The sequence below is a fragment of the Camellia sinensis genome, chromosome 8 (assembly GCF_055761805.1).
Source record: "Camellia sinensis isolate YWXY chromosome 8, ASM5576180v1, whole genome shotgun sequence".
NCBI classification, from domain to species: domain Eukaryota; kingdom Viridiplantae; phylum Streptophyta; class Magnoliopsida; order Ericales; family Theaceae; genus Camellia; species Camellia sinensis.
In genome coordinates this window covers 138,174,737-138,202,201 of record NC_138968.1, presented here as the reverse complement: position 1 = coordinate 138,202,201, position 27,465 = coordinate 138,174,737, and the positions used below count along the sequence as shown (strand labels likewise).

The window sequence follows — 27,465 nt, the reverse complement described above, 5'->3', positions numbered from 1 at the left end:
AGTGACTTAGACTAAACTTTTTCTAGAAATGGAAGAAACAGTACCATCTGCAATCCTAACTTTGTCCTGACCTTAAAAGGGTTTATAGACAGAGAAAAGATCAGAGGAGCCAGACATATGATCGGAGGCACCGGAATCAATAATCCAAGGCAAAGACTTATGACACAGGAAAACACAAGGAGAAGAGGCTAAGTTACCTGAGCGGGCAAAGGATGAGGAAGCTGTACTGAGAGCAGTAGAAGACCGGCGGTCCAACAATTGGCGCAAAGCATCCTCTAGCTCAGTATCAGAAGCTTGGCCAACAGAAGCAGAATTAGAATCAAATGTATCAACAGCACTAGACTGATGAGCCCGAGAATAGGAACCACGGCCTCTAGACTGGCCAGACCGACCTCCTCGAGAACCAGACCGATCACCTCGACCCCCGGATGGAGTCCCATGAAGCTTCCAACACGTCTCACGAGTGTGCCGCGACTTATTGCAATAACCACAGAATACAGACTCCTTAGCAGCAGACGGAGGGATGGGAGTCAGACTAAGGCCATCTCGAGGAGTAGACAGTAATGCTGAGCGGTCAGTAGAGACAGGGGACATCATAGCAGACCGGCGACTCTTCTCATTCTGTACATAGGCAAATGCCTCCTGAAGTGAAGGAAGAGTGTCCATATCCAGAATTCGACCCCTAACTGGATCATACTCCACATTTAGGCCTGCCAGAAATTTAAAGACCCGTTCCCGTGCGATGAACTTCTTGTACCCGACAGAATCAGCAAGGCAAATGGGCTTATAGTCTTCCAGGTGGTCAAGGCATTTCCAGCCGTTAGTGAGGAAAGTGAAATACTGAAGAACAGTCTGCTCCCCCTAAAGTGAGCTCTCAATAGAGCGGCGCAACTCAAATGCCTGTGAGAAATTCCCTTTGCGGGAATAGGTGGCAGCCACAGCATCCCAAACATCTTGGGCAGTCTCCATAGACAAGTAGCCCTCACCAATTTCAGGAACCATCGAATGAATAAGCCAACCCATAATCAAAGAGTTAGTAATCTCCCATTGGTCATAACCAGAGTCAGTGGTATTAGGTGCCTGTATCCTACCATCAACATATCCCATCTTCCCTCAGCTCTTCAAAAATATAGTCAAACTTTGAGATCATGCTAGGTAGTTCTGACCATTAAATAGAGAGGTGGTTATTTTCATACTAGGGTTGGGGTTCTCAGTCATGGTACTAGGTATAATGAGATTCTCACTCCTCAGTGTTTGAGAAGTAGGGGACACACTGGTGGAATCTGCCATGGGTACTATACTACTGAACCCACAACAAAACTAGTGGCAATCACAAACCCAGAAGGTGGTGATGAAAGAACAGGCACAATGACCACTATAAAAGCATAACAAAATTAAGAAATCATTTTTTTTTTTTTTGAGTTTTTTTTTTGTGTATTTATTTAGTTATTCATTTATATATGTATTGGTACGGTCTATATACACGACATAAGTATACCAAACAGTGATGAGAGTATACCAGAGAGAGATCGACGAACTGCTGGAAGATCGACTAAGGAGGTCGACAGGCTGAGACTGAGGAGGTCGACGAGCTGAGGAGATAGACCGAGGGAGGCGGCTGCGTGACGATCGCGACAGAGGAAGGCGGCTGAGTGACGATCGACTGAGAGATGGCTGAGTGGCGATTGACAGAGGAAGGCGACTGAGTGACGACGGCGAGCTGAAGATCGCAGCAGATGATCAACCTAGGTAAGTTTCGAACCCTAGAGTCGTTGGTGCAAAGGTTGACCAACAAGGGTGAGCCGAAACCCTAGAGGTTTTGCTTTGATACCATGAAGCTTGAGTAATCAGCTTGAGGGTTTGATAGAATATCATCCCCTATTTATAAATGAAGATTAGGGTTTATAAGATGAGACAATTACATATCGAGCCCTGAGGGCATAGAATAATTACAAACCAAAAAAAGGCTCAGATAATAATATAACATGCTAACAAACCTCGTTGATGCTCTGCATGGTATGGTCCTCTGCTAGTGGTAGAGGTTTGATCTGGCACCAACTGATAATACATTTGTGGTTGACCCTTACCTCCCATGTATGTAGCAAAACCGGTAGCCAATTTCAATGTGGCGAAGTACAAACCACGAGCCCATAAGTTTGAGGAACTTGAAATGAGTTTTTGATCCTCATATAACTGCAGCCCAACAAGCAATGTATTCGTGGGGTAATCAAAAGACTGCCAAACAATTGCTCCTTCGTTGTTGAATAGAACAAAATTACCCCATGCTGTCATGTTCATTCCCACCACAGACTTGCCTAATGTATTGGTTGACCACACGTGGTCTCCATCCGAATTTCGCAGCACTAATTCTCCATCTACTGTAAGTTGTAGTGCCACGCCTTCTTTCACAGGATGGCCTACATTTGTTGACCAAACTACACTGTGATTGCCTCCACCAACAATGGAAACTGAGAACAAGTAATAGGTGCAACTGCCGAAGCAGTAGAATCCACAAACAAACTCAACACCTCCCCTTCTTGAGAAGATTGCTCTCACGGTTGTTGAGTTGTCTTCACTGACGAGACTCCTACCATTAGAATCATTGTTGTACCAAATTGAGGGAAAACTTGAATTGAGGTAGAACATGGGACCAATGATGGAGGTAAGGAAGAAGATCCAGCCGCCTCAACAGAAGTTTGGGCAACATTTTGAGCTAAACACACACTGAAAACAAATGAGCAGAACAAAACTATGATTAATCCACCCATGATCTCTGATGAATTACTTTCTCGTTCTTTGGTTGTTAGCTTTATAAAGAGTTACCAGAGTAAACTTGGGGGTGGGAGAACAAAAGTCATCACAAGTCAAGTCTTATAAAGGATGTGGAGCAATTTTCTACAGGTTCTGTGGGCAGAGATTGACCAATGAACGCATGTGAATGTCAATGTGTATCATAACTTCCAGGTAAATGAGCATGCCTGTAGACAGAGAGGTACATATGTATACATTTGCGTAATGATGGATGGAATAAGTCTATGTACACCGAATTAAACCACAAAAAATAAATAAATAAATAATACACAATGGAGCTTACCTCTGGTGAAAATAATGAGGCTAAGGATACCTCTGATAGGCCTGATCATGCTAACGTGTACATTCGTGGTACTTTTATATGGTTTAATTCCATTATGGACCAAATTCTTAGTTTCTCACCCACCATTTGTCCATTATGCAAAAAAATAATACTAAAATAAAAATAAAATTAAATAGAAATTAAATAACACTCAGTTTAATGAATATGCAAGCCTTTAGAATTGAAACAATTCAAAAAATTCTGTTTTTAAATAAGAGAAGTTAAAATATGATTTACTTCCCAATTTTTCAACTAATATAGGTTTTCTTAATTTTGAATTTTGTTAATATACAAAATCTAAACAATCAGTTTAAAAGATAACTTTAAAGGTAAGACAAGTAGTATAGGATAGGAGATGGTGAGACCTTTTCTTCCCCACAAGACAAGTTTTGGATTCACCACTAAATGTAAATTGGTGAAGCATCTAAGTGTATTTAAGATAAAATTTTCAAAACCAATTTAGTCCTTGATTTCCTATTTTCTATTGTTGTTAAGAATTTTGACTGCAATCCCAATATTTAATGAAAATTTGAATGTCAAAACTTCCATCAGATTTTAATGCTTAACTGTCGTTGAAATTTTTAGGCTTCGGCTCTAAAGAATGAGAATCAACTATATGGCGAATGATAATTCCAAGTCTATTACTCTTCCTTTTGGCCGGCACTAATGGTCAATAGAAGCTATCAATAGTTCGTGTCATGTGGACCATACAACAAGAGAGAAAAATACAATACAAACTAATAAATCTTACAAACTTTTCTTACTGCCATGGCAATGTAGCGTGCAATCATGAAACTTTGTTAATTGAATGGCTCAAAAGGCCACTAGCTAGTACCTTTTTAAGTAAATTTTCCGAATCACACCACACCTTTGGCACAATGGAATGTTGTCGATGCAACTAAAATAATTATTCTGTTATTGTAAAACACATAAAAAATACTAACAAAAAGTTTCCAACAAGTCTGTATAAAAATAAATTCATCTCTTTCCATATATGAGATGAGTTAAAATCATGTTACATGAATAAATAAGAAAAATCCCATTGTTCAAAACATAAAACAAAGAATTGATGCCATAAACAGCCAAAGCAGTGTAAAATCTCCCTACCAGTAATCAGCACAAGAACATTTCCCATCTTTGAAATGGTGAAACCTACTAGCATCTCGTACAATAATTTCTCGGTTTTCTATCTCCGATATGTACTTGATAGCAACATGGCAATCACTGCAGACACGCAAATTCTTCATCACCCGGATTGGAACACCCTCTGGGGTGTTCATCAGAGCAAAAGCAATTGCAAACTTTTCGCTATGGTGTGCCAAGTTGTGTTCCTTCTCCTCAGCATCCATATCATGTAAAACAGAGCTGGTGTCAGGCACGTAACCCCACAGTTTCATTTCCCAAGTCAGTTCTTTCAAGTACATGTCAATCTCCATTGATTGTGGATGGGATTTGTCACCCATACAAAGCTGGTGAACCTGGTTCTTCACCTCAAACCAGCTGATACCTGGCTCCTTCTTCACCCTCCTATCTCTCATCACTTTCCTCACTTCTGAAACATCCTGCCATCTTTTAGCAGAGGCTTGAATATTCGACAGCAGCACATAAGGAACCGAATCCTGAGGATCAAGCCTAAGAACTTCTTCAGCAACCCTTTTAGCAATATCTGCGTTTTTATGGATTTTACAGGCAGATAATAAAGTCTTCCATATAATAGCGTCTTTCTTTACAGGCATAGTTCTTATAAAACCTTCTGCCTCCTCCAAACAGCCAGACCACCCAAGCAGATCAACCACACATGTACAATGTTCTAGCCGAGGCTCCAATCCACACTTTTCTATCATCAAATTAAACAATTGAAGTCCTTTATCTTTCAATCCACAATGACTACAAGCATAAAGCAAGCTTAAAAAAGTAATGTCGTTTGCATCCAACCCTACTTGATCCATTCGATTAAACAGCTCAATGGCTTCCTCTCCCTTCCCATGGAACCCATATGCAGCAATCATTGAACTCCACAAGACAACATCGGCTTCTTCCCTTTCCAAGAAAGCTTTTACAGATTCATCCAAACACCCACATCTAGAGTACATACTAATCAATGAACTAAAAACACCAACAACAGTACTTGCACCAGTTTTTATTGCCTCTGCATGAATCTGTTGGCCTTGTCCAAGTGTTGCTAACTCCGAACATGAACTGATTACACTCACAAACGTAATCTTGTCAGGCCTAAAACCTGCCATTTTCATCATATTATACTGATCCAAAGCACCCTCAGAGAACCCGTTTTGAGCTCTACCTGCAATAAGCGTGTTGCAAGCAACCACATTGCAAATTGGCATTGCTTTGATCACTCTCTCTACTTCTCCCAAACTTCCAGACTTCATGTACATGTGAGCCAAAGATATAGCGATCCCGGGTTTACCCTTGTTGTACAGTGATCCGGACATGTGTCCGTGGATGTTGGTAGTTGTTTATTTCCTAGTTTGCATCCTCTTTACTTTGTATTTTGAGTTATGGGATGTGTTGGGCAGGTTTGTTACAGGTTGGTTGTGCTTGGGAGCCTAGTGTTGCTGCCCAGATTTTTGGTCCTTCGCTCGAGCGAGGAGTTTGTCGCTCGAGCGAGAGTTGTGTTGCACCTGGTTTGGACCTGAGAGTTGTAGTTTCTGGCTCGAGCGAGCTTTTCGTGGCTCGAGCGGTCTGGGTTTTTCTTCGCTCGATCGAGAACTTCTTAGCTCGAGCGAGAGTTTTCTGTGTCTGGTCGCTCGAGCGACCAATCCTTCGCTCGAGCGAGAGTGTTTTATATCAGCGGACAGCAGCATCTTAAACATCACTTTTTCAGTCCCTTTCTTTGAGCAAAACCTAAATTCGACACTCACTCTTCCTAAACTTACACTCTCTCTAAGATTTGATCTCCCTAGGGTGTGAATTTAGCCTAGGGCCTTTGTTAAAAAGATAGAGGGTGTTGAGAGCTTCGACTTAATCTGAAAAAGTTTGGATTTGGAGCAAGTTGATCTTGGAGTCTTCATCTCCTTTTGGGCTAAAACTTCAAGGTAGAGATATCCTACTCCTCTCTATGGGTTTTGTCTTTGAATTTTGGTATTTTGAGATGTTGGGCTTGGTTTGGTAATTTTGTGAAAGTTTGGGGCTTTTGTGCAATTATACAAAAGTTGGGGTTTTATTCATAATAAACCTAGATGCATGTTAGGCATGAAAAAATGGAATGATTGTTGAATCATTGATGAAAATGGGACCTAAGGGTTGAAATGGTAATTATGGAAAATGGCCTAATTACATTGTTTAATTAATTGCGATAATTAATTGGTGAGAAATGAGGAAATGAAATGTTGATTGAATATCCATTTGTGCATTTATTTTCTGTTTTAGAAATAACTGCTTTGGGCTATCGGTGGAGGATAGTCGAGATTGTTGTAGACAATGCATGATGATTAGGTAAACGGAAACTAATCAATGGAATGTGTCATGGAACTTGACGGTTGATAGAATACATTAATTGTGTGTATTGTGTGATTGTATATAGAACCAATGTGTTTATATACGTTATGTGTAGAGGAGGAGATAGGGGATGTACTCCGCGGTTTAGGGGAAGATAGGGGATGTACCTCTAAACCGGATAGGTATTGGGAGGAGATAGGGGATGAACTCCGTAGACAGAGCTCATATGCTTGTCTAGAGAAGTGAAGATAGAGCTCATATGCTTATCTTTGTGAAGTGTGGATACAGCTTGTATGCTTATCTGTGGATATTGTTGATATACATATCTGTTGTAGAATGTGGATACAGCTTGTATGCTTATCTGTAGATATTGTTGATATACATATCTGTTGAGAATGTGAGATATAGTTTTTATACATATCTGTGGAAATGATAATAGAGCTAGCATGCTTATCTATTGAAAAGGGAAAATGAAAAGTAATTGGGACTTGTAAGTCGTTGACATAAATATGTAATTTTTGTGATTGTATCAGTGTTGACCAACTATCAATTGCTAATGTTTTAGCCATTGTCCATGGTTGGTTTAGTGTATTTCTACTGGGCTGTGGCTCACCCTATATGGGAATATCATTTTCAGGTACAGGAAGCATGCCACCTCCAAGGACATAGCTGGGAGGCTAGTGGCGGGCATAGTTTTGTCGTTTTACTTTTGATGTATTATATGTAATTTCAAGCCAAGGGCTTAATGTGTAACGAGTTAGAACTCTTTGTTGTAACCAAGTGTTAACTTGGAAAGCTGTAAGCCCGTAGGGCATTTTGTTATGAGGTTAACATGTAATACTTATGTCTTGGAATTCTAATGAATGAAAGGAATGCGGTTAGTTTATATGTAAATGCGTGTCTTATCTGATGGGTTTAATGTTATTATTTTGAGGGCGTTACAACTTGGTATCAGAGCGTACCGGGTTTGAATACTTTGGGTACGTGGGAAGTGATTAGGATCACAATGGGTTTGTCTCGCTTGATAGAGACTTAGATGTGGTATCGTATGCTATGTGCCTAATTGATAACATGCTTATGTGACTATGTGGGTATGGGATTTAATTTCTAGGATGTTGATTGGATCCTTGAGTTTCTGGGAGTCTTGTTGGAAAAGCACTTGATCAATGCTATTTCTAACCGGAACTCTAGTAACGCCTCGGGACTATCATTATCCGGAAATGAAATTCGTAAGTGCTTATGTGTTTATGTGCTTATGTGGAGTGAATTACAGTTGTCCACGCATTAGGACGTGAGTGTTTAGTTTCGGCACACCTATGAATGTGCTAACGTTCTGTGTTACCTTTATTAGGATGTCAGGACGAGGAAGAGGTGCTAGGCGTGGTAGACCTGCGAGGCAGGAAGTACCGTCACAGGGTGAGATTCCGGCTGTGCAGGAGGGAGTTGGGCAGGCCAATGTGGCCGAGCCAGTGGGTCAGCAGGCTATGGGTGCCTTGGCCAGAGAGATAGCAGGAGCTTTGGGTATTCTTAGAGCTGGGAATCAGGCAGCTGAGGCAGGGCCTTCTTTCTTGAAGAGGGAGTTCTTCCGGTGTAATCCGGACGAGTTTATCGGGGATCCTAAAGAGCCGCTTAAGGCAGATGAATGGCTCGAACAGACAACGAAGACGTTTGAGATGCTTGGCATCGAGGACGGAGCACTGAAAGTGACCTTGGCATCCTTTCAACTGAAGGGAGATGCGGGTCAATGGTGGAAGTACGAGAAAGCTCGTGTTGGTGGTACTTGGGAGGCGTTTGTGAATGCTTTTCAGGAAAGGTTTTTATCTGCAGCAGCTAGGGAGAAGCTGAGGGATCAGTTTAGCCGGCTTAATCAGCAGGGCTTGTCAGTGGCCGAGTTTGAGGCTACTTTTACCAGTCTGTCCAGGTTTGCACCTGAACTGGTGGCGTCTGAGGAACGCCGTTGCTATGAGTTTGAGCGGAAGTTGAGGCGGGGCCTCAAGTTGAGAGTTGGTGGGTCTTATATTCGAGAGTATAGACACCTAGTGGATGCTGCAGCTCATATGGAGCTTATGATGCAGGAGGAGGATGAGGGTCAGAGAGGCTCCAAGAGGAGCCAGGATAGTCAGAGTGATGGCAGGAGACAGAAGGGTAATAACCCTCAGCAGTCTCAGGGTGCAGTCTCTAGATCGACCTTTCCAGTGCCTAGTGTAGGCTCGGGGAGAGGCAGTCAGGGAGAATTCACTTGTTACAAGTGTGGCCAGCTGGGTCACAAGGTTTCGGTTTGCCCGCAGAAGGGTAGGGGTCAGAAAGCTGCTTCTTCTTCAGCTAGACCGCCGAGTCAGAGTTTGGGCAGGGGGCAGCTCTTGACTTGTTATCAGTGTGGACAACCTGGGCACATGAAGAGGTTTTGCCCACAGTTGGGTGCCACTTCGGGAGCGTCTGGTTCTAGGCAGACGCAGGGTTTTCAGCCAGCTCAGTCTGTGCAGGCCTCGAGGGCCAATCCGGGAGCTTCGTCATCCCAGTCTGTGCAGCAGTCTTTTGCTCCGAGAGGTGAGCAGGTAGACCAGGGGCCTACGGGGCGCGTGTATGCTGTTACCGCGCAGGATTTAGTACCAGCTCCATCAGTAGTGAGAGGTACTTTTCTGTTTTGCAACTCGGTTGCTAATGTGTTGATAGACACGGGTGCATCTCATTCTTTTGTATCTGCTGCATTTGCATCTGTTTTGGAATTGGAGTTAGCACAGTTAGCATCTCCTATTTGTGTGGTATCGCCTTTGGGCGGTGAGTTGATCCTGAAACAGGGTGTTAGAGGATGTGATATTGAGGTCGCCGATTATAGGCTTCCTTTTCCGTTTGTTGTCATGCCCATGAAGGGTTTTGATGTTATTTTGGGTATGGACTGGCTATCGTCATACCGGGCTGTTATTGATTGCTACCGCCAGAGGGTCACGTTATGTACCTTGAGCGGGGAGTGGTTCCATTTCTTGGGAGACCGGGTTGGTAGTGTTTTGCCACCGGGGTATGACTCGCGAGGGCGAAGTGAGCTTAGTAGTCTACTTGCCAGCTTTAAGAGTGGTGAGAGTGGTGAGACCCAGGTTGTGTTACCGAGGGTGGTTTGTGAGTATTCGGATGTCTTTCCCGAAGATCTTGTTAGTTTGCCACCTCACCGAGAGATAGAGTTCTCTATTGATTTAGTGCCTGGTACGGCGCCGATTTCTATGGCACCTTACCGTTTTGCTCCAGCAGAGTTGGTTGAGTTGAAAGTTCAGCTCCAGGAATTGCTCGATAAGGGCTTTGTTCGCCCTAGTGTTTCACCGTGGGGAGCACCGGCACTCTTTGTTAAAAAGAAAGATGGTGCCTTGAGATTGTGTATAGACTACCGGAAGTTGAATCGGGCTACGGTTAAGAATAAGTATCCTATGCCCCGTATAGATGATTTGTTTGACCAGTTGAAGGGTTCCCGTTGTTTCTCTAAGATAGACTTGAGATCGGGTTACCATCAGTTGAGGGTCAGGGAGGAAGATATTCCTAAGACGGCATTCCGTACGCGGTATGGCCATTACGAGTTTCTGGTGATGCCATTTGGGCTTACCAATGCACCGGCAGTCTTTATGGACTTGATGAACCGGATTTTCCGGGAGTTCTTAGACCGATTTGTGGTTGTTTTCGTGGACGATATCCTTATCTATTCGTCTTCTGAGAAGGAGCACGAGGCACACTTGAGAGTAGTGCTTGAGTTGCTTAGAGCTCATAGGTTGTATGCCAAGTTTGGGAAGTGTGAATTCTGGCTGAGGGAAGTCAAATTCTTAGGCCACGTGGTATCCGGGGAAGGGGTGTCTGTTGATACGTCCAAGGTTGAGGCAGTGCAAGGTTGGGCACAGCCTAAGAGTGTGTTTGAGATCCGCAGTTTTCTGGGATTAGCTGGGTATTACCGTCGGTTTGTGAAAGATTTCTCCAGGTTAGCGTCACCGTTGACTAGACTGACTCGGAAGGGAGTCAAGTTTGTGTGGAGTGAGACTTGTGAAAAGTCGTTCCAAGAGTTGAAAGTTAGATTGACCACCGCTCCGGTGTTGATTATTCCGGAGAGAGGGTTGGGTTATGCGGTTTATTGTGATGCCTCACGAGAGGGTTTGGGTTGTGTGTTGATGCAAGAGGGGAAAGTGGTAGCTTACGGCTCACGTCAGTTGAAAATACACGAGAAGAATTACCCCACACACGACCTAGAGTTAGCAGCAGTGATTTTTGCCTTGAAAATCTGGAGGCACTACCTTTATGGTGAGAGGTTCGAGGTATTCTCGGATCACAAAAGTTTGAAGTATCTGTTTACACAGAGAGACTTGAATCTGAGGCAGAGGAGATGGATGGAGTTCATCGAGGATTATGATTTTGAGTTACATTATCATCCGGGAAAGGCCAATGTTGTGGCCGATGCCCTTAGTAGGAAAACCATTAGTGATGTAGCTTGTATAGCCATCCGGGAATGGGAGATGTTGGGAGCACTTGGCGAGTTTGATTTGCTACTGGGCGAATCTGTTGAGGCTGCGGCCTTGTTTTCTGTTGTTGCGCAGCCTACACTTGTGACTAGAGTGTTAGAGGCACAGAGAGGTGACCTTGAGGTAGAATCCCTCCGAGAGAAGATCTCCAGTGGGAAAGTTGAGAAGGGTTTGACGGTGTATCCCGACCTGAGTGTGAGATACCGAGACCGTTTGTTTGTACCGGAGTCTTGCCGAGAGGAAGTACTCCGAGAATTTCACCATTCGCGCCTTGCGGTGCATCCTGGAGGTACTAAGATGTATCAGGATTTGGGTCGCCAGTTTTGGTGGCGGGGTATGAAAAGAGATGTGGCTGTTTTCATATCGAAGTGCCTTACTTGCCAGCAAGTGAAGGCCGAGCATCAGAGGCCAGCGGGTTTGTTGCAACCCTTGCCTATTGCCGAGTGGAAGTGGGAGCATGTCACTATGGACTTCGTTGTAGGTCTTCCGAGGACTCAGCGGGGTAGTGATGCTATTTGGGTGGTTGTAGACCGGTTGACTAAGTCGGCGCACTTTATTTCTATGCGCGTGAGAGATTCGGTAGATCATCTTGCCGATTTGTATATTCGGGATGTAGTGAGATTGCACGGGGTCCCAGTGACGATCGTCTCAGATAGAGATCCTCGTTTTACTGCTAGGTTGTGGCAGAGTTTGCAGAGTGCACTGGGCACTGAGCTGACCTTTAGTACGGCTTATCATCCTCAGACTGACGGGCAGTCCGAGCGTACTATTCAGATCCTCGAGGATATGCTTCGGGGTTGTGTCCTGGACTTCAGCGGGACGTGGGAGAGGCACTTGCCATTGGTAGAGTTTGCCTACAACAACAGTTTTCAGTTTAGCATCGGTATGGCACCGTTTGAGGCCTTGTATGGCCGACCGTGTAGGTCTCCAGTTTGTTGGGCCGAGGTGGGTGATGCACCTTTGTTGGGTCCGGAGTTGGTTAGGGAGACGACGGAGAAAGTTGAACTTATCCGTAGGAGGCTTGTTACAGCCCAGAGTCGACAAAAGAGTTATGCCGACCGTAGGAGGAGACCTTTGGCGTTTGAGGTAGGTGACCATGTCTTTCTGAAGATATCACCTAGGCGAGGCTTGATGAGATTTGGGAAGAGTGGGAAGTTATCCCCTCGGTTTATAGGTCCTTTTGAGATCCTTGAGAGGATAGGTGAGGTTGCTTATCGGTTAGCCTTACCGCCGCAGTTGTCCGGAGTGCATGACGTGTTTCATGTGAGTATGCTTCGGAAGTATGAGCCAGATCCATCACATGTGCTGGATTGGACCGATTTAGAGGTAGATGAGGATGCCTCGTATGAGGAGAGACCGGTTCGGGTCTTGGATAGGCGGGATCAGGTCCTGCGTGGCAAGACCATTCCTTTGGTGAAAGTCTTGTGGAAACATCACGGAGTGGAGGAAGCCACTTGGGAACGTGAGTTAGAAGTCCGAGAGAAATATTCGGACTTGTTTGTTGATATGTAATCTTATGTTTAAATTTTACATTTTGTTGAACTTAAGAGCTTGGATATATGTCTTAAGTTGTGAAACATTGAAAATGTTTTGGTTATTGGAAGTATGTTTTGGAACTTGCCTCATATGGAAGTTGAAAGTGACATTATATGTGTTAAATATATTGTTGAAATTGGAAAGTTAGTGCGTATTGTTGATGCATGTTGATAATACATATGTTGTTTACATATTGTGATATGTCTCTTGTTAAAGGGATGGGATGACCGGTAATGGGTCGAATTGTTGAATGTTAAATTGTAACATTGTTTAAAATGGAGGAAAATCTGTTTTTGAAAACTTGTGCTTAATTTCGGGGGCGAAATTCTTTAAGGGGGGGAGGTTATAGCGATCCCGGGTTTACCCTTGTTGTACAGTGATCCGGACATGTGTCCGTGGATGTTGGTAGTTGTTTATTTCCTAGTTTGCATCCTCTTTACTTTGTATTTTGAGTTATGGGATGTGTTGGGCAGGTTTGTTACAGGTTGGTTGTGCTTGGGAGCCTAGTGTTGCTGCCCAGATTTTTGGTCCTTCGCTCGAGCGAGGAGTTTGTCGCTCGAGCGAGAGTTGTGTTGCACCTGGTTTGGACCTGAGAGTTGTAGTTTCTGGCTCGAGCGAGCTTTTCGTGGCTCGAGCGGTCTGGGTTTTTCTTCGCTCGATCGAGAACTTCTTAGCTCGAGCGAGAGTTTTCTGTGTCTGGTCGCTCGAGCGACCAATCCTTCGCTCGAGCGAGAGTGTTTTATATCAGCGGACAGCAGCATCTTAAACATCACTTTTTCAGTCCCTTTCTTTGAGCAAAACCTAAATTCGACACTCACTCTTCCTAAACTTACACTCTCTCTAAGATTTGATCTCCCTAGGGTGTGAATTTAGCCTAGGGCCTTTGTTAAAAAGATAGAGGGTGTTGAGAGCTTCGACTTAATCTGAAAAAGTTTGGATTTGGAGCAAGTTGATCTTGGAGTCTTCATCTCCTTTTGGGCTAAAACTTCAAGGTAGGGATATCCTACTCCTCTCTATGGGTTTTGTCTTTGAATTTTGGTATTTTGAGATGTTGGGCTTGGTTTGGTAATTTTGTGAAAGTTTGGGGCTTTTGTGCAATTATACAAAAGTTGGGGTTTTATTCATAATAAACCTAGATGCATGTTAGGCATGAAAAAATGGAATGATTGTTGAATCATTGATGAAAATGGGACCTAAGGGTTGAAATGGTAATTATGGAAAATGGCCTAATTACATTGTTTAATTAATTGGGATAATTAATTGGTGAGAAATGAGGAAATGAAATGTTGATTGAATATCCATTTGTGCATTTATTTTCTGTTTTAGAAATAACTGCTTTGGGCTATCGGTGGAGGATAGTCGAGATTGTTGTAGACAATGCATGATGATTAGGTAAACGGAAACTAATCAATGGAATGTGTCATGGAACTTGACGGTTGATAGAATACATTAATTGTGTGTATTGTGTGATTGTATATAGAACCAATGTGTTTATATACGTTATGTGTAGAGGAGGAGATAGGGGATGTACTCCGCGGTTTAGGGGAAGATAGGGGATGTACCTCTAAACCGGATAGGTATTGGGAGGAGATAGGGGATGAACTCCGTAGACAGAGCTCATATGCTTGTCTAGAGAAGTGAAGATAGAGCTCATATGCTTATCTTTGTGAAGTGTGGATACAGCTTGTATGCTTATCTGTGGATATTGTTGATATACATATCTGTTGTACAATGTGGATACAGCTTGTATGCTTATCTGTGGATATTGTTGATATACATATCTGTTGAGAATGTGAGATATAGTTTTTATACATATCTGTGGAAATGATAATAGAGCTAGCATGCTTATCTATTGAAAAGGGAAAATGAAAAGTAATTGGGACTTGTAAGTCGTTGACATAAATATGTAATTTATGTGATTGTATCAGTGTTGACCAACTATCAATTGCTAATGTTTTAGCCATTGTCCATGGTTGGTTTAGTGTATTTCTACTGGGCTGTGGCTCACCCTATATGGGAATATCATTTTCAGGTACAGGAAGCATGCCACCTCCAAGGACATAGCTGGGAGGCTAGTGGCGGGCATAGTTTTGTCGTTTTACTTTTGATGTATTATATGTAATTTCAAGCCAAGGGCTTAATGTGTAACGAGTTAGAACTCTTTGTTGTAACCAAGTGTTAACTTGGAAAGCTGTAAGCCCGTAGGGCATTTTGTTATGAGGTTAACATGTAATACTTATGTCTTGGAATTCTAATGAATGAAAGGAATGCGGTTAGTTTATATGTAAATGCGTGTCTTATCTGATGGGTTTAATGTTATTATTTTGAGGGCGTTACAAAAGAACTCCCAACAACTAATAAATTGAACTCAAACCCAGATTTCACCACATACTCATGAACCTGCATGCCTGCATTCAAATCTTTCAAACCCGCACAACCTCGAAGAACACTACCCAAAGTGAACTCATCCAACATAAACCCCAAACCATGCATTTGGGAAAACAAACTCAACCCCTCCTCGTTAAACTCAAACTGGGTCATACCCGCAACCATCGCATTCCACGTCGCAACATTTCGTTCCGGCATTTCATCAAACACCTGACGTGCACTCTCTAAATCACCATTCTGAATGAACCCACCAATCAAAATGTTGCAAGACATGATGTTCTTCCTGGGCATTACGTCGAACAGTGTAACGGCGGTTGAAAGTTCTCCGATTTTGGCATAGACGTTGAGTAGGTGGTTGGATACGAACTTTTCTGAGGAAGACCCAGATGTGATGATCAGAGAATGGAGGTGTTTGAGGAGTGAGAGAGATTGGGTATGAATGCATCGTTGGAGGAGGTGAGAGAAGAGAGATGGGTCGGACCAAATCTCTGATGTGAATGATTCAAATGCTTCTTTGAGGCGGCCTTTGGAGCAGAGGTTGGTGAATTCGTTTGGAGTTTTGGAGGTGTTTGTGGAGAGAAAGCGAAGAGGGGTTGGAGTGAGAGGCCTAACACATGACTTTGACAGACCCATACATTTTGGTTGGCTTGGCTTAATGACCTGTGTGAGAAAACTGAAGTTCTGTCCTACTAGTATTTGGAGTCATTTATTCATTATATTTATTTTGTGACAAAAATATTTATTTAAGGCATGGTTTGGAAAGTGGATTAGTTTTTTGACTTTTTAATTTTTTTTGGCTGCTTTAACTTGGGATTAAAAAGTTTGATTTTGGAAGGACATTTGACTTTTTTGACTTTTTTGTAAGAGAAAGAATGTAATTATTATAGGTTAGATGTGATGTTTTGTCTTATTGGGCTAAAAAACTTATTTTGTTTTTTTGTGGCTATTTTAGCCAAAAAAAGCCCCCAAACCCTCTTCCCAAACCATGCATAATTTTGATTAAGCCGATGGCAAAAAATACAGACTATTTTTTAGGTCAATAAATAATTTTTCATTAATTTTTTTAAAAAAATCATAAATTAAAAGATTTCACTCTTGTAGATGAAGTCTTCAAAATCATTGAAAAATTATTAATAAATTTTAAAAAAAATAATTTTGATGATTTTTTAGATGTCTAGAATAGCGAAGATGGATGAACAATTTGAAACAAATGGAGTAATCAACTAGATTCAAAACACTAGTTTAGTTTCATCAATTGTGTAATTTTGCAGAGAAATGTATTTAATTTGCATGGTAACTTAGTAAATTGAGACACTTTGAGTTCTGATTTTTGTTGATTGTCATTACTTAGAATGATATATTTACGACTAAGTGATTTGCAAGTATTTAAATTTAATTGATAAGAGTGGGTCAACACATTGAGCTTAGTGATGGAACCACATATTTAAAAAAAAAAAAAAATTATATTTGATTTGGAGTATTATGTGTACCCTTATTAGGTGTGATGTCTAGATTTGAATCTTGTTTAATGTGTAATGTAGTTTTGCCTTCCCTCATTCTCTTCCTATGTAAAAAATTATAAATAATAAATAATAAAAAAATCGCAGGTAGAAATCTATATACATATAGCATTTACTCAGCCTGTAGAGCATTTATCACAGATATCCCAGTTAGCTAATAGCTAACTCAATGGAGCAAAAGTTAACCATAGTAATTAGTTCGTAGAACATAGTTAACAACAACAGTAGTTAGTTTGGGAAGTCAGAGGTAGTTAAAATTGGAAGAAGAAAGGCAAGCTCAAGAATTAAAGCAAGAAACATCAGATTAAACCATTTGGGTATTAATGTATAACATTGAAAATGGAGAGAGTATGATCAAATATAGAATTAGTGGCTATTCCTAATTACACATGATGAGGATTACAAAATTATACATTGAAACATATGAAGATGTATGAGAATTGTAAATTGCATTTGCATTATGACCTGTGCTACCTATACAGTGACTGTAGATGGTACAGGTGAAGGGACCCGATTTTCAGCTGGGATTTCAACGAATTCATAGCGAATCGCCCTGAATTCTTCACTGGTTATTGTTTCCTTCTCAAGAAGGATTTCCACAATTTTGTCAATAGCCTCACGGTTGTTCCTTATGTGGGTCAAGGCGATCTCATATGCTCTATCTGAAAGCCTCTTCACAGCAGTGTCAATGTCTTCGGCAAGCTTTTCAGACATTGAATTTCTTGCCATCATTCTCATAGTCACATCAGCACTCTGAGCTGAAGATTCCATTATTTAGTGACCATGGACCAATTTCAGACATTCCAAATGTGGTCACCATCTGCAGATATAGATCAATTAAACCCCTAAAATTTTCTAGAATTTTTTCAAGTGGATTAATCAAGGAAAACAATTGCTTTCTCGCTATTAGTTGAAAAAACAGATCACTGATTAGACTGGAATAAACTCTTACTGGAAGGTGTAAGTTTTTTTATTTATTTATTTATTTATTTATTTTTATTTATGTTGATATATATTTTGCCACCTCAAACTTTACTTGAAAAAAAAAATTAAACCCATTTTCTCCATAAACCCTGTAAAATATACGAAGTTTACGGATTTCATTTCAGTGTTTTGATGAGGATTGCTTTCAAATATGGCTGGGGTGAAATTGACGTTCATTTTGAAACTAAAAACCTCAGTTTAATGATTTTACCTGTTTGGCCAGACCAGTGATCTGTTGCAAATCACCGGCTGCACCTGTGGTCACATCAGGCTCACCAAAGATCACTTCCTCGGCAGCTCTTTCCACCAAGTCCACCAACAATTCTTGCAAATAGTCGTTGCTTTGAGATCAAGGTTGGGTCATCTGCAGGAATAAACCATGTAAGACCTCGGGCCTGACCTCGTGGAATAAGGGTGACTTTTTGAACGGGATCGTGCCCTGGAGTAAGGGTCCTGCATGGAAAAGAAACCAATCAATTAGCGAGAGTACTAGAATAACAAATTTCATTGCGAACCGAAAAAAATTACAAGAGAATGGCAGACAAGAAGTCCACCAAGGTAAACAAGAGAACTTTAAGTTATTCAGTGATGCCCATCCCCAGAGACTGTATCTCACTGGAGAAAACACAGAGATCCAACAGTGGCGGAGTAGATAAACAGAAAATGAAGACAACATAATGAAATCAACTATGAATAATGTCCACAAGAAACAATTTATGATATACATAAGTAGGTCATAAAACGTTATTATTGCTAGCATCAACGCACATTAAAACATTTTAAGCATTATAATTCTCCTAACCTCAGACTACAAAGACCAAACCTAGCAGAGTAGTAAAAACGTGTTGGCACGGCATTTGTAAGAAAGGGCCTGAAGGGATGGGACTGAGGGTTCAATAATTTATACACATTTCTCTGTACAAAGTATAAGTGCCCTGTGACAATGCCATCTTTATACCATTCAAAAAAAATTAAATCACAGGCACAAAAATGTTTTGCCACCATCGAAGTCAGAGAGAAGATCCCTTGCCAAAAGGGCTAGATGCAAGTCCAACAAACATGATGAGGATGAACCTTGCCAACTCACATTCATTTATATCATTAGCTGAATACTGAAGAATAAAGCACAATGATATCATAAAAACATTGTAAACAACCATGCTTTGGCTCGACCAAGAACCCTAAAATGAAGAACGTCCAGAATTACTGACAAAAGCAAAGGATATTTTGATACTAACCCACAAATTGCGTGGCCCACTTCATGGTATGCAACCAAGCTTTTGCTCTTCCCATCTGTCATAACCATTCCAGCCACAATCCTATCTATTGAATCATCAATCTCTTTAGATGAGATTGCAGATTTCCCACGTCGTCCCGCCAATATAGCTGCCTCATTCAAGAGGTTTGCAAGATCAGCCCCACTGAAACCAGGGGTTCTCATGGCTATCACTTCAAGAGACACATCTGCATCAAACTTCTTATTGCTACCATGAACCTTCAATATCTCTGTTCTACCCCGTATATCTGGAACATCAACTGTAACCTGCACAAAGCTTCAAATTAAGCATTCCCACAATATTAAAAGAGCAAATATGCAGTAAGTGATGTAGTGTTACCTGTCTGTCAAATCTTCCTGGCCTTAATAAGGCAGAGCCAAGAATATCTGCACGATTAGTTGCTGCAATTACAATGATACCAGTGTTTCCTTCAAAACCATCCATTTCTGTCAAAAGCTGGTTAAGGGTTTGTTCCCTTTCATCATTCCCTTCTCCAATTCCAGTTCCTCTTTGCCTGCCGACAGCATCAATTTCATCAACAAAGACAATGCAGGGAGCATTCTCCTTGGCCTTCTTGAAAAGATCACTGACTCGAGAGGCACCAACACCAACAAACATATCCAAAAACTCTGAACCTGAGATGGAGAAAAATGGGACGCCTGCTTCACCAGCAATTGCCTTGGAGAGAAGGGTCTTCCCAGTTCCTGGAGGACCAACAACAAGCACTCCTTTAGGGATACGAGCTCCAACTGCAGTGAACCTCTCAGGCTTCTTCAGAAACTCCACCACCTCCATGAAATCTTGCTTTGCTTCATCTACACCAGCAACATCATCAAATGTCACTCCAGTATTAGGTTCCATCTGAAACTTGGCTTTTGACTGACCAAAGGCAAGAGGAAATCCAGGTCCACCAGGACCTCCCATTCCTCCAGATGACCGCCTTGAAAGAAGGAACAGACCCCCAATTAAGATTAGTGGGAAGGCCAAATTTCCAATCAAGTTGAACAATAGAGAACCTGAGTCCTCTTGAGCATTGTGCACAGCAAAGTCAATGTTCTTCTCCCTGAATTTCTGAAGGAGCTCCTGGCTGAGTCCAGGGAGTTGGACCCAAACTCGTTGCACCCGATTCCCCAATTCTGGAGAAACAGCCTCAACAATAGCTATGGTTCCATTCTCAAATAAATCTACCTTTTTCACTTTGTCCTTGTCCAAGTACTCCAAGAACCTAGAATAAGACATCCTGGAGGAAGAAACCCCTTGGTCATCAGCATGTGCATTCCCACCACCAAGGCAGGTACACTAAGTCCCGCATTTCCGAGTAACAACTTCAAAAAGCCTCTTCTTCCTTCATGGTGCCTTTGGTCCAGAGATGCTGTTACATAATTTTTTTTTAATAACTTGCCCAATGACAGAAGGCTAGAGGAAGGAAAAAGGCGCCTGCCATAGATCTCTTTGCCCAAACTTGGTTTAGTACTGTGGGTAGATAAACCACTTCCCACTAGGCATGCTGATGATGCTGCCATCTACAGTATTATCACCTGGAACAAGGTGCTGGAAAGTGGACATGACAAATTAAGTGAAAGTGAATTAAAAATATACACATATGTATAAAGAACTTCGTTTAAAATTATTTCTGACAAAAACTACTGCTATCCACTACAAATTTTTTGCATTCAATGATTGTGTAGAATAAATAACGAATAGAAATCAGTTATAAATTGCAAAGTTTGAAGAGATAGGCAGAGTTACAGAGTAGATGAGTAGATATTTACACAGCTTATAATATCCAAACCAATTGTTTTGTTTTGTTTTTTTAATGTTTTATTTCCGTTGCCTCTCTCTTATTCTTCTTGTGGTGTGATGTCTGAAATATTCTTGTGCTATTATCATACAAAAGCAGGTCCGAAAAATAAAATATTTTTAATAGTGATAGCATTAAATGATATTTTAGATAGGTTGCGACCTAGCACGATGTTAAGTACCAACCCCCTCTAACATTATGGCGCTAGTTCAAATCACGGGAATCATCCTCACCATAAAAAAGTGGGTTAAGGCTACCTACTTACTCACTCCCCCGGACCATGTTGTAAATGGGAGCGAACTGAATGTCTTCTTACATCAAATGATATTTTAGGCAAACACCATCGTGACATTAAATATGGAACTAAATTGAAAGTTTATTTCTACCAATATTTTATATCTCTATTTTATTAATCAAGCGAGATTTCAAAATTTGAAAGGAGATGACTGTAAAAAGACCTTGAGATAAGGTCTTGCAAGCAGACAATATCCCTGGATAATTCAAACATATTAACAATCTCAACAGTAATGGAATTTCATCCTCAATTGTTTTTTAAGTATAGAGAGTTGGCATCATCAGAAAAGTCTTGACCTTATCACAGTGCAATAAATAAAGGAAGTTTAATCCAAAAGGACTGCGAATCTCATTGCATCTTACAGCAACAGAAAACCATTCCGATAACTTGAATAATAATCCAATCCACTAATCATATTTGACCTCCAATCATGTTTGACCACTGACTGAAGAGGAATGTCTGGGAACTGAGGAAAATTACATTTCATAAAGGAATGAAAAATGTATCTTGTGGTTTGTAATTATTCATTTGTAGCTTCGCAGTAGAAGCTTGGCATGTATTATTACATTGTTGTTTTCAATGAGAGAGAGAACATGTATTATTATGTTTCTATCACCCAAGGGTAATAGATATAAAAATTAAAAAAAAATGGGCCTAAATTACAAGCTTTGGTAATGTTTCCGATTAGTTAAAATGTTGGGGCGTGACAAAAAATTACTAATAAGTTAAAAAATATTGACAATTTTTTAGATGTCTAGAATAGTGAAAATGGATGAACAATTTGAAACGAATAAACTAATCAACTAGAATCGAAACACTAGTTTAGTTTTATCAATTGCATAATTTTGCAGAGAAACGTATATAATTTGCATGGTAACTTAGTAAATTAGGACATTTTAAGTTTTGATTTTTGTTGATTGTCATTACTTAAATGATATAATTATGACTAAGTGATTTGCAAGTATTTAAATTTAATTGATAAGAGTGGATCAACACATTGAGCTTAGTGATGGATCCACATATTAAAATATAAAAAAATATATATTTGATTTGGAGTATTATGTGTCCCGTCATTAGGTGTGATGTCTACATTTGTGTCTTCTTTTAATTGTTTATCATCTCTCATCTTACTCTTTGACATTTTAATTAGTTTTTCTCTTCTCCTAGGTACTTGAGGTCTGATGGACTTGCAGATCCTTGTCGACTCAACAACTATGTGATATTATCCCATGCTTTAATTACTCCCCCCCCCCCCCCTCTTCTTTAATGTTTTTAGTTTGTCTGAAGCATGCATGCAACTGATGTAGAGTATAAGAAACTCAAGGAAGAGTAAATTTAAAGAAGTGGCAATATTTAGAAATTGACATGCTTTAAAAGAAAAATTGATAGGAGCCATTTATAATTATGTTTCTGGTATTATTAGAGTCTTATTTTATGATTATTTTATATTGTTTTGAATTTTTAAATCAAGGGTATTTTAGTAATTTTATACTTACTGACATGAGTTGTAGGGTCGCCCATAAGTTGTCTTGTAGGTCAATTTATTTAATTAGATTTTATTTATATTTCTTATTTGGTCTTAAATTGATTTTGGAAGTCAAAGATATTGTAGTAGTTTTCTTTTTTTTTTTTTTTTTTTTTTTGTTTAGTTGGTTTAGAAAGTCTCCTAATTCTATATAAAGCCATGCAATGCTTGTAATTTAGGATTTATTACACTCTATACCCCTCAACTATCGCTAATTTGTCTACTTAGTTTATAAACTATCAATTAAGTCTATTAAGTTCCTAAAGCATATAGATTATTTAGTCCCTAAACTATCAATTGAATCTAGTAAGTCTCTAAATTATTTAAATCAAACCTATTTAGTCCCTGAAAATGTAACAAAAATAAAATATAAGCTCATAAACATTATAAATTAGTAAAAGACCCTACCTAGTTAAAATTTTATTTCAAAAAGCCTTCAATTTTTATTCCGTCTTTAAAAAGTAGGCATTAGCTCTTATGATGAATTTCCTTTATAAGGGTAAAGGTAATTATCTATAGTATTTTGTTAGTTATATTCTAAAATAGCCACGTGTGCTTACCTTTATCTGGTATTATATGTCAGAACTAATTTCTAATTGATTATTTTTAAGTTTTTCGCTAAGTTATTTTATATAAGTTAATTAATATATTATTTTTCCTATTATTATTTGTAACAAAATGTTATTATTTAAACTATCTAATTCTACTTTTTCAGTATATCTAATACTCATATAATTTTATAGGCAATACTGAGAAATTAGACTATAATACTAATTTAAACACACAACTAAATAAAATACTTTTTAAAAATAAAATAAAAAATTTAAATTTTTTTAATAAAATTTAAATTAGTTAGGGTTCTTTTACTAATTTATAATACTTACGGGCATATATTTTAATTTTATAATTTTTTCAGGGACTAAATAGACTTGAATTAAATATTTTAGAGACTTAATAAATTTAATCGACATATTTTGATTCATATATACTTTAGGGACTTAGTAGACTCAATCAATAGTTCACGGATAGAAAGTGTAATAAATCCTATAATTAGAGTTAATATTAAAGAGAATTTTAAAAGCTTTTGAAGCTTCTTCATGGATTGTGTGATGCAATCAAACCCCGAGTGTAATGCCTAAGGATTCTAAGAGTAATTTCTAGACCTATCCTTTTCATGTTTTTTTTTTTTTTCAATTTATTATTTTCGGATTACTATTTACAGCCCTCTGAAAGTGAGATTTTCAACCTCAAAACCCCATCCAATCATCCCCAAATCAACCCTAATCCCTTTCTCTACCTATTAGCCTTCAATTTAACCCTTCAAAACCCTAAATTGCTCATTGTTTAGGCCATCAAATAACCTATGTTTTCAAAATCCAGAGTTGTCTCGACTTATCCTACATCAACAACTTTTCTCATATTAATGTAATTTAAGAAGGCTATGACTTGTAATGGCTATCCTGTTTTATACTCTAAAATAGGTTCATATGACTAGCAATGGTCCAAACAGGTTGTAGCTGTAGAACTTCTTTGTTGTGTTTGTTCTGAGGAATAAGAGTGTTGGACTGGATTATATATCCTGGTCAATACTGAATTTTCACGTTAAGATATAAAAGTGGACTTTTGGATTAACAGTCCTCCCAGATTGTATATCCTCCATTTGAGGGACTATTGAGTCCCTAAAGGATGGTGGGATACAAAAACGGGGGATTGACAGGGGTCTAGAGTTAGCGGTTAAAATATCAAATATCCTCAAATTATAGTCATTACACCATGTAATCCATGTCTAGTGATTTCAAATGAACATGGGTTATGACATGATTCTATTAATCGCTTCTTAATCCAGGAGCATTCCAGACATGGGATAGAACATATAATCCTAAAGGATTGGTAATCAAAGAACATTTAATCATGGACTAATAGTCCCATGTAACCTAGTCCAACTTGTCCAAATAATCAAAATTCAGAACTGAATTACATAAGTTATTTGGTTACCTTAACTTCTGCTTTCATCGAGGATTAGAAAGAGCTGAAGCTGGTGGTGCTGTGGAAGCATGGTTGTTGACTGTCGAAGAAGATGCTGTTGCATATGTAAAGTTGTAGTTGATGTTTATATCCACCTCCATCAATCCCTCCAAAACCTTAACCACAATAGACATGGAAGGCCTTCTTGACTGATCAATCTGCAAACACCAAGCTCCAATCTTTATCATCCTGACCACCTCCTCGGCATGATATTGTTTGACTCCTTCATCCATGTTTTCCACCATGTCAAGTAGTTGATACTCAGCCCTCTCCTGCAACACGTGAAGCAGATGTTTTCTAGATTCTGACTGTGTGCTGTCAAAGTTTCGGCAGCCACTATCTCAGGAAGAACAACTCCAAAGCTATAAATATCAGCTTTGATGGTGACTCTTGCTTGTCGCACTCTGGAGCAATATATCCGACAGTTCCTCTCATTGTGGTCAGAACATGGCTTTCGTCTCTGTTTATCAACTTGGATAACCCAAAATCAGAGATTTTGGCACTAAATCTTCATCCAAGAGAATGTTTTGTGGCCTTATATGGAGGTGAATTATTCTCTGTCGGCATTCTTCATGCAGGTAAGCCAGCCTTTTGGCTATGTGAAGTATAATCTTCTTCCGACCTTTGCCAATTGAGCCATTAGTCACATACTCGTATACTAGAAGCCTGCAAGATTTTTCTGCACAAAACCCAATCAACCTCACAAGATTAACATGGTGTACATGTCCAAGTGTCTCCACTTCAGCAAAGAATTCCTTCATCCCTTGGCCCAATTTATCCAAACGCTTCGCTGCAATCTGAGTGCCATCTTCCAACATCCCTTTGAACACAGTTCCAAATGCTCCACCACCCAATCTCTCCTTAAAACCTTCTGTTGCAACACATAGCTATTCATATGAAAACCTCACTAGACTTCCCAGAACTTGCTTCATACAGTCCTCGTCCTCTGAGCAGCTTGGGCACAACTTCACAAAGCATGTAACAATTATAACAACAAAAATTAAAAGGGCACCAGCACACAACCTTCCTATTATTGCTTTTAAATTTCTTCGTGAAGCAGGTGGAGAAGTGTCAGGCACAGTGCCTTCTACTTGTCCGTTTGCTGGCTTGTAAGGAATTTGGACCTTGACAAATGTTGCAGATGCGAAGCTGTGGTTTGGGATTAGCCCTTCTCTAATTGTCAATACCGTGGATGGGATATAACAATACCCATCAGAAACATTATTTTTGTACCTGAAAAAGACTGCACCACAGGAACAATTTAGCAGACAGATCTCTCTGCATCTGTCTATGTCACTGATATTTGGAAATGCAGCATCTTCGTCGATGAGGTTGAAGTAGCTTACATTTCTAACTTCAACAAGATAGTGCCTCTGGTCAAAGGGACGTGGGCAAGACAAAGAAGTAATCCTAGAGCAACCCATATAGAGTATTTGAAGCCGAGTCTGTTGCAGATGTTTTCCATTTTGGCTGTGTGCCCAAAATATCAAACCCAATCAATGCCTATGGGACAACTACACTGGCTTTTTCTGCATAAGCCATATTCACCAGAGTGTGAGGATGTTGACATTCACCTAAATCATGGGTAATCATATCAACAATCTCCCTCAACCCAACCCAATCAATGCCTATGGGACAACTACACTGGCTTTTTCTGCATAAGCCATATTCACCACAGTGTGAGGATGTTGACATTCACCTAAATCATGGGTAATCATATCAACAATCTCCCTCAACCCATCGGCATTACTGTGACGGAATATCTTCAAATGCCCATCACTACCTAATTTTCTATATGCAGTGCTAACAGTGGAGGGAAAATTGATGGGAATTATTTTAAACATTGATTGAGACGTACCAAAATTCACAAGGAAACTTCCTTGTTGAAGCTCTGCATACCTCCTATGTATGTAACAAAACTGGTAGCCAATTTCAATGCGGCAAAGCACAAACCACAAGCCCATAAGTTTGAGGAACTTGAAATGAGTTTTTGATCCTCGTATAACTGCTGCCCAACAAGCAATGTGTTTGTAGGGTAATCAAAAGACTGCCAAACAATTGCTCCTTTGTTGTTGAATAGAACCAAATTTTCCCATTCTGTTCTGTTCATTCCCACCACAGACTTGCCTAATGTGTTGGTTGACCACACGTGGTCTCCATCCGAATTTTGCAGTTCTAATTCTCCATCTACTGTAAGCTGTAGCGTCGCGCCTTCTTTCACAGGATGGCCTACATTTGTTGACCAAACTACACTGTGATTGCCTCCACCAACAATGGCAACTGAGAACAAGTAATAGGTGCAACTGCCGAAGCAATAGAATCCACAAACAAACTCAACACTTTCCCTTCTTGAGAAGATTGCTCTCACAGTTGTTGAGCTGTCTTCACTGACAAGACTCCTACCATTAGAATCATTGTTGTTCCTAATTGAGGGAAAACTTGAATTGAAGTAGAACATGGGACCAAATGATGGGGTAAGGAAGAAGATCCAGCCGCCTCAACAGAAGTTTGGGCAACATTTTGAGGTAAACACACACTGAAAACAAATGAGCAGAACAAAAATATGATTAATCCAGCCATGATCTCTGATGAATTACTTTCTCGCTCTTTGGTTGCTAGCTTTATAAAGAGTTACCAGAGTAAACCTGGGGGTGGGAAAGCAAAAGTCATCACAAGTCAAGTCTTATAAAGGAGGTGGAGCAATTTTCTACAGGTTCTGTAGGCAGAGATTGACCAATGAGCCCATGTGAATGTCAATGTATATCATAACCTCCAGGTAAATGAGCATGCCTGTAGACAGAGAGGTACATATGTATACATGTGCATAATGATGGATGGAATAAGTCTCTATGTACACCGAATTAAACCACAAAAATAAATAAATAAATAATACACGATGGGGCTTACCTCTGGTGAAAATAATGAGGCTAATCTGATAGGCTTGATCATGCTAACGTGTACATTCTTTATACTTTTATGGTTTAATTCCATTTTGGAACAAATTCTTAGTTTCTCACCCACCATTTGTCCAT

At 40.0% G+C, this 27,465-nt stretch overlaps 3 protein-coding genes and 1 pseudogene across 4 annotated transcripts; all 4 read right to left on the bottom strand.

Moving 5' to 3' along the window:
* Positions 1-1,295: 1,295 nt before the first annotated feature.
* Positions 1,296-2,646, bottom strand: LOC145798108 (EP1-like glycoprotein 4). Its single transcript, XM_082885581.1, has 2 exons — positions 1,998-2,646; positions 1,296-1,375 (listed from the first exon to the last, which is right to left on the bottom strand). The coding sequence occupies exons 1-2, from the start codon at positions 2,644-2,646 to the stop codon at positions 1,296-1,298; spliced, it is 729 nt and encodes a 242-aa protein (XP_082741707.1).
* A 1,437-nt stretch (positions 2,647-4,083) lies between these two features.
* LOC114315033 (pentatricopeptide repeat-containing protein At2g41080-like) lies at positions 4,084-15,702 on the bottom strand. The gene is made up of 2 exons (XM_082883580.1): positions 14,971-15,702; positions 4,084-5,562 (listed from the first exon to the last, which is right to left on the bottom strand). Exons 1-2 carry the CDS (start codon positions 15,637-15,639, stop codon positions 4,237-4,239), a joined length of 1,995 nt encoding a protein of 664 aa, XP_082739706.1. The 5' UTR covers positions 15,640-15,702; the 3' UTR covers positions 4,084-4,236.
* A 1,108-nt stretch (positions 15,703-16,810) lies between these two features.
* On the bottom strand, positions 16,811-27,307 carry LOC145788905 (ATP-dependent zinc metalloprotease FTSH 2, chloroplastic-like; annotated as a pseudogene). Its single transcript, XR_014338318.1, has 5 exons — positions 24,404-27,307; positions 19,127-20,338; positions 18,749-19,053; positions 17,722-17,963; positions 16,811-17,346 (listed from the first exon to the last, which is right to left on the bottom strand). The product of XR_014338318.1 is annotated as an ATP-dependent zinc metalloprotease FTSH 2, chloroplastic-like (transcript).
* On the bottom strand, positions 24,418-25,857 carry LOC145798107 (G-type lectin S-receptor-like serine/threonine-protein kinase SD2-5). The gene is made up of 3 exons (XM_082885580.1): positions 25,347-25,857; positions 25,085-25,304; positions 24,418-24,769 (listed from the first exon to the last, which is right to left on the bottom strand). Exons 1-3 carry the CDS (start codon positions 25,855-25,857, stop codon positions 24,418-24,420), a joined length of 1,083 nt encoding a protein of 360 aa, XP_082741706.1.
* Positions 27,308-27,465: the final 158 nt, after the last annotated feature.

What these genes read in the sequence shown, in the direction of transcription:
- LOC114315033 (XM_082883580.1), bottom strand. Translation starts at nt 15,639, where the DNA reads ATGGGTCTGTCAAAGTCATGTGTTAGGCCTCTCACTCCAACCCCTCTT. An exon ending in TTGAGTTCAATTTATTAGTT is followed by an intron (nt 5,563 to 14,970) that starts GTTGGGAGTTCT and finishes CTGTACAACAAG; the next exon opens with GGTAAACCCGGGATCGCTAT.
- LOC145798107 (XM_082885580.1), bottom strand. Translation starts at nt 25,857, where the DNA reads ATGGGTTGCTCTAGGATTACTTCTTTGTCTTGCCCACGTCCCTTTGAC. An exon ending in TATGAAGCAAGTTCTGGGAA is followed by an intron (nt 25,305 to 25,346) that starts GTCTAGTGAGGT and finishes GTGTTGCAACAG; the next exon opens with AAGGTTTTAAGGAGAGATTG. An exon ending in TGCAGGCTTCTAGTATACGA is followed by an intron (nt 24,770 to 25,084) that starts GTATGTGACTAA and finishes TTCCTGAGATAG; the next exon opens with TGGCTGCCGAAACTTTGACA.
- LOC145798108 (XM_082885581.1), bottom strand. Translation starts at nt 2,646, where the DNA reads ATGTTCTACCTCAATTCAAGTTTTCCCTCAATTTGGTACAACAATGAT. An exon ending in CCATGCAGAGCATCAACGAG is followed by an intron (nt 1,376 to 1,997) that starts GTTTGTTAGCAT and finishes ATGCTTTTATAG; the next exon opens with TGGTCATTGTGCCTGTTCTT.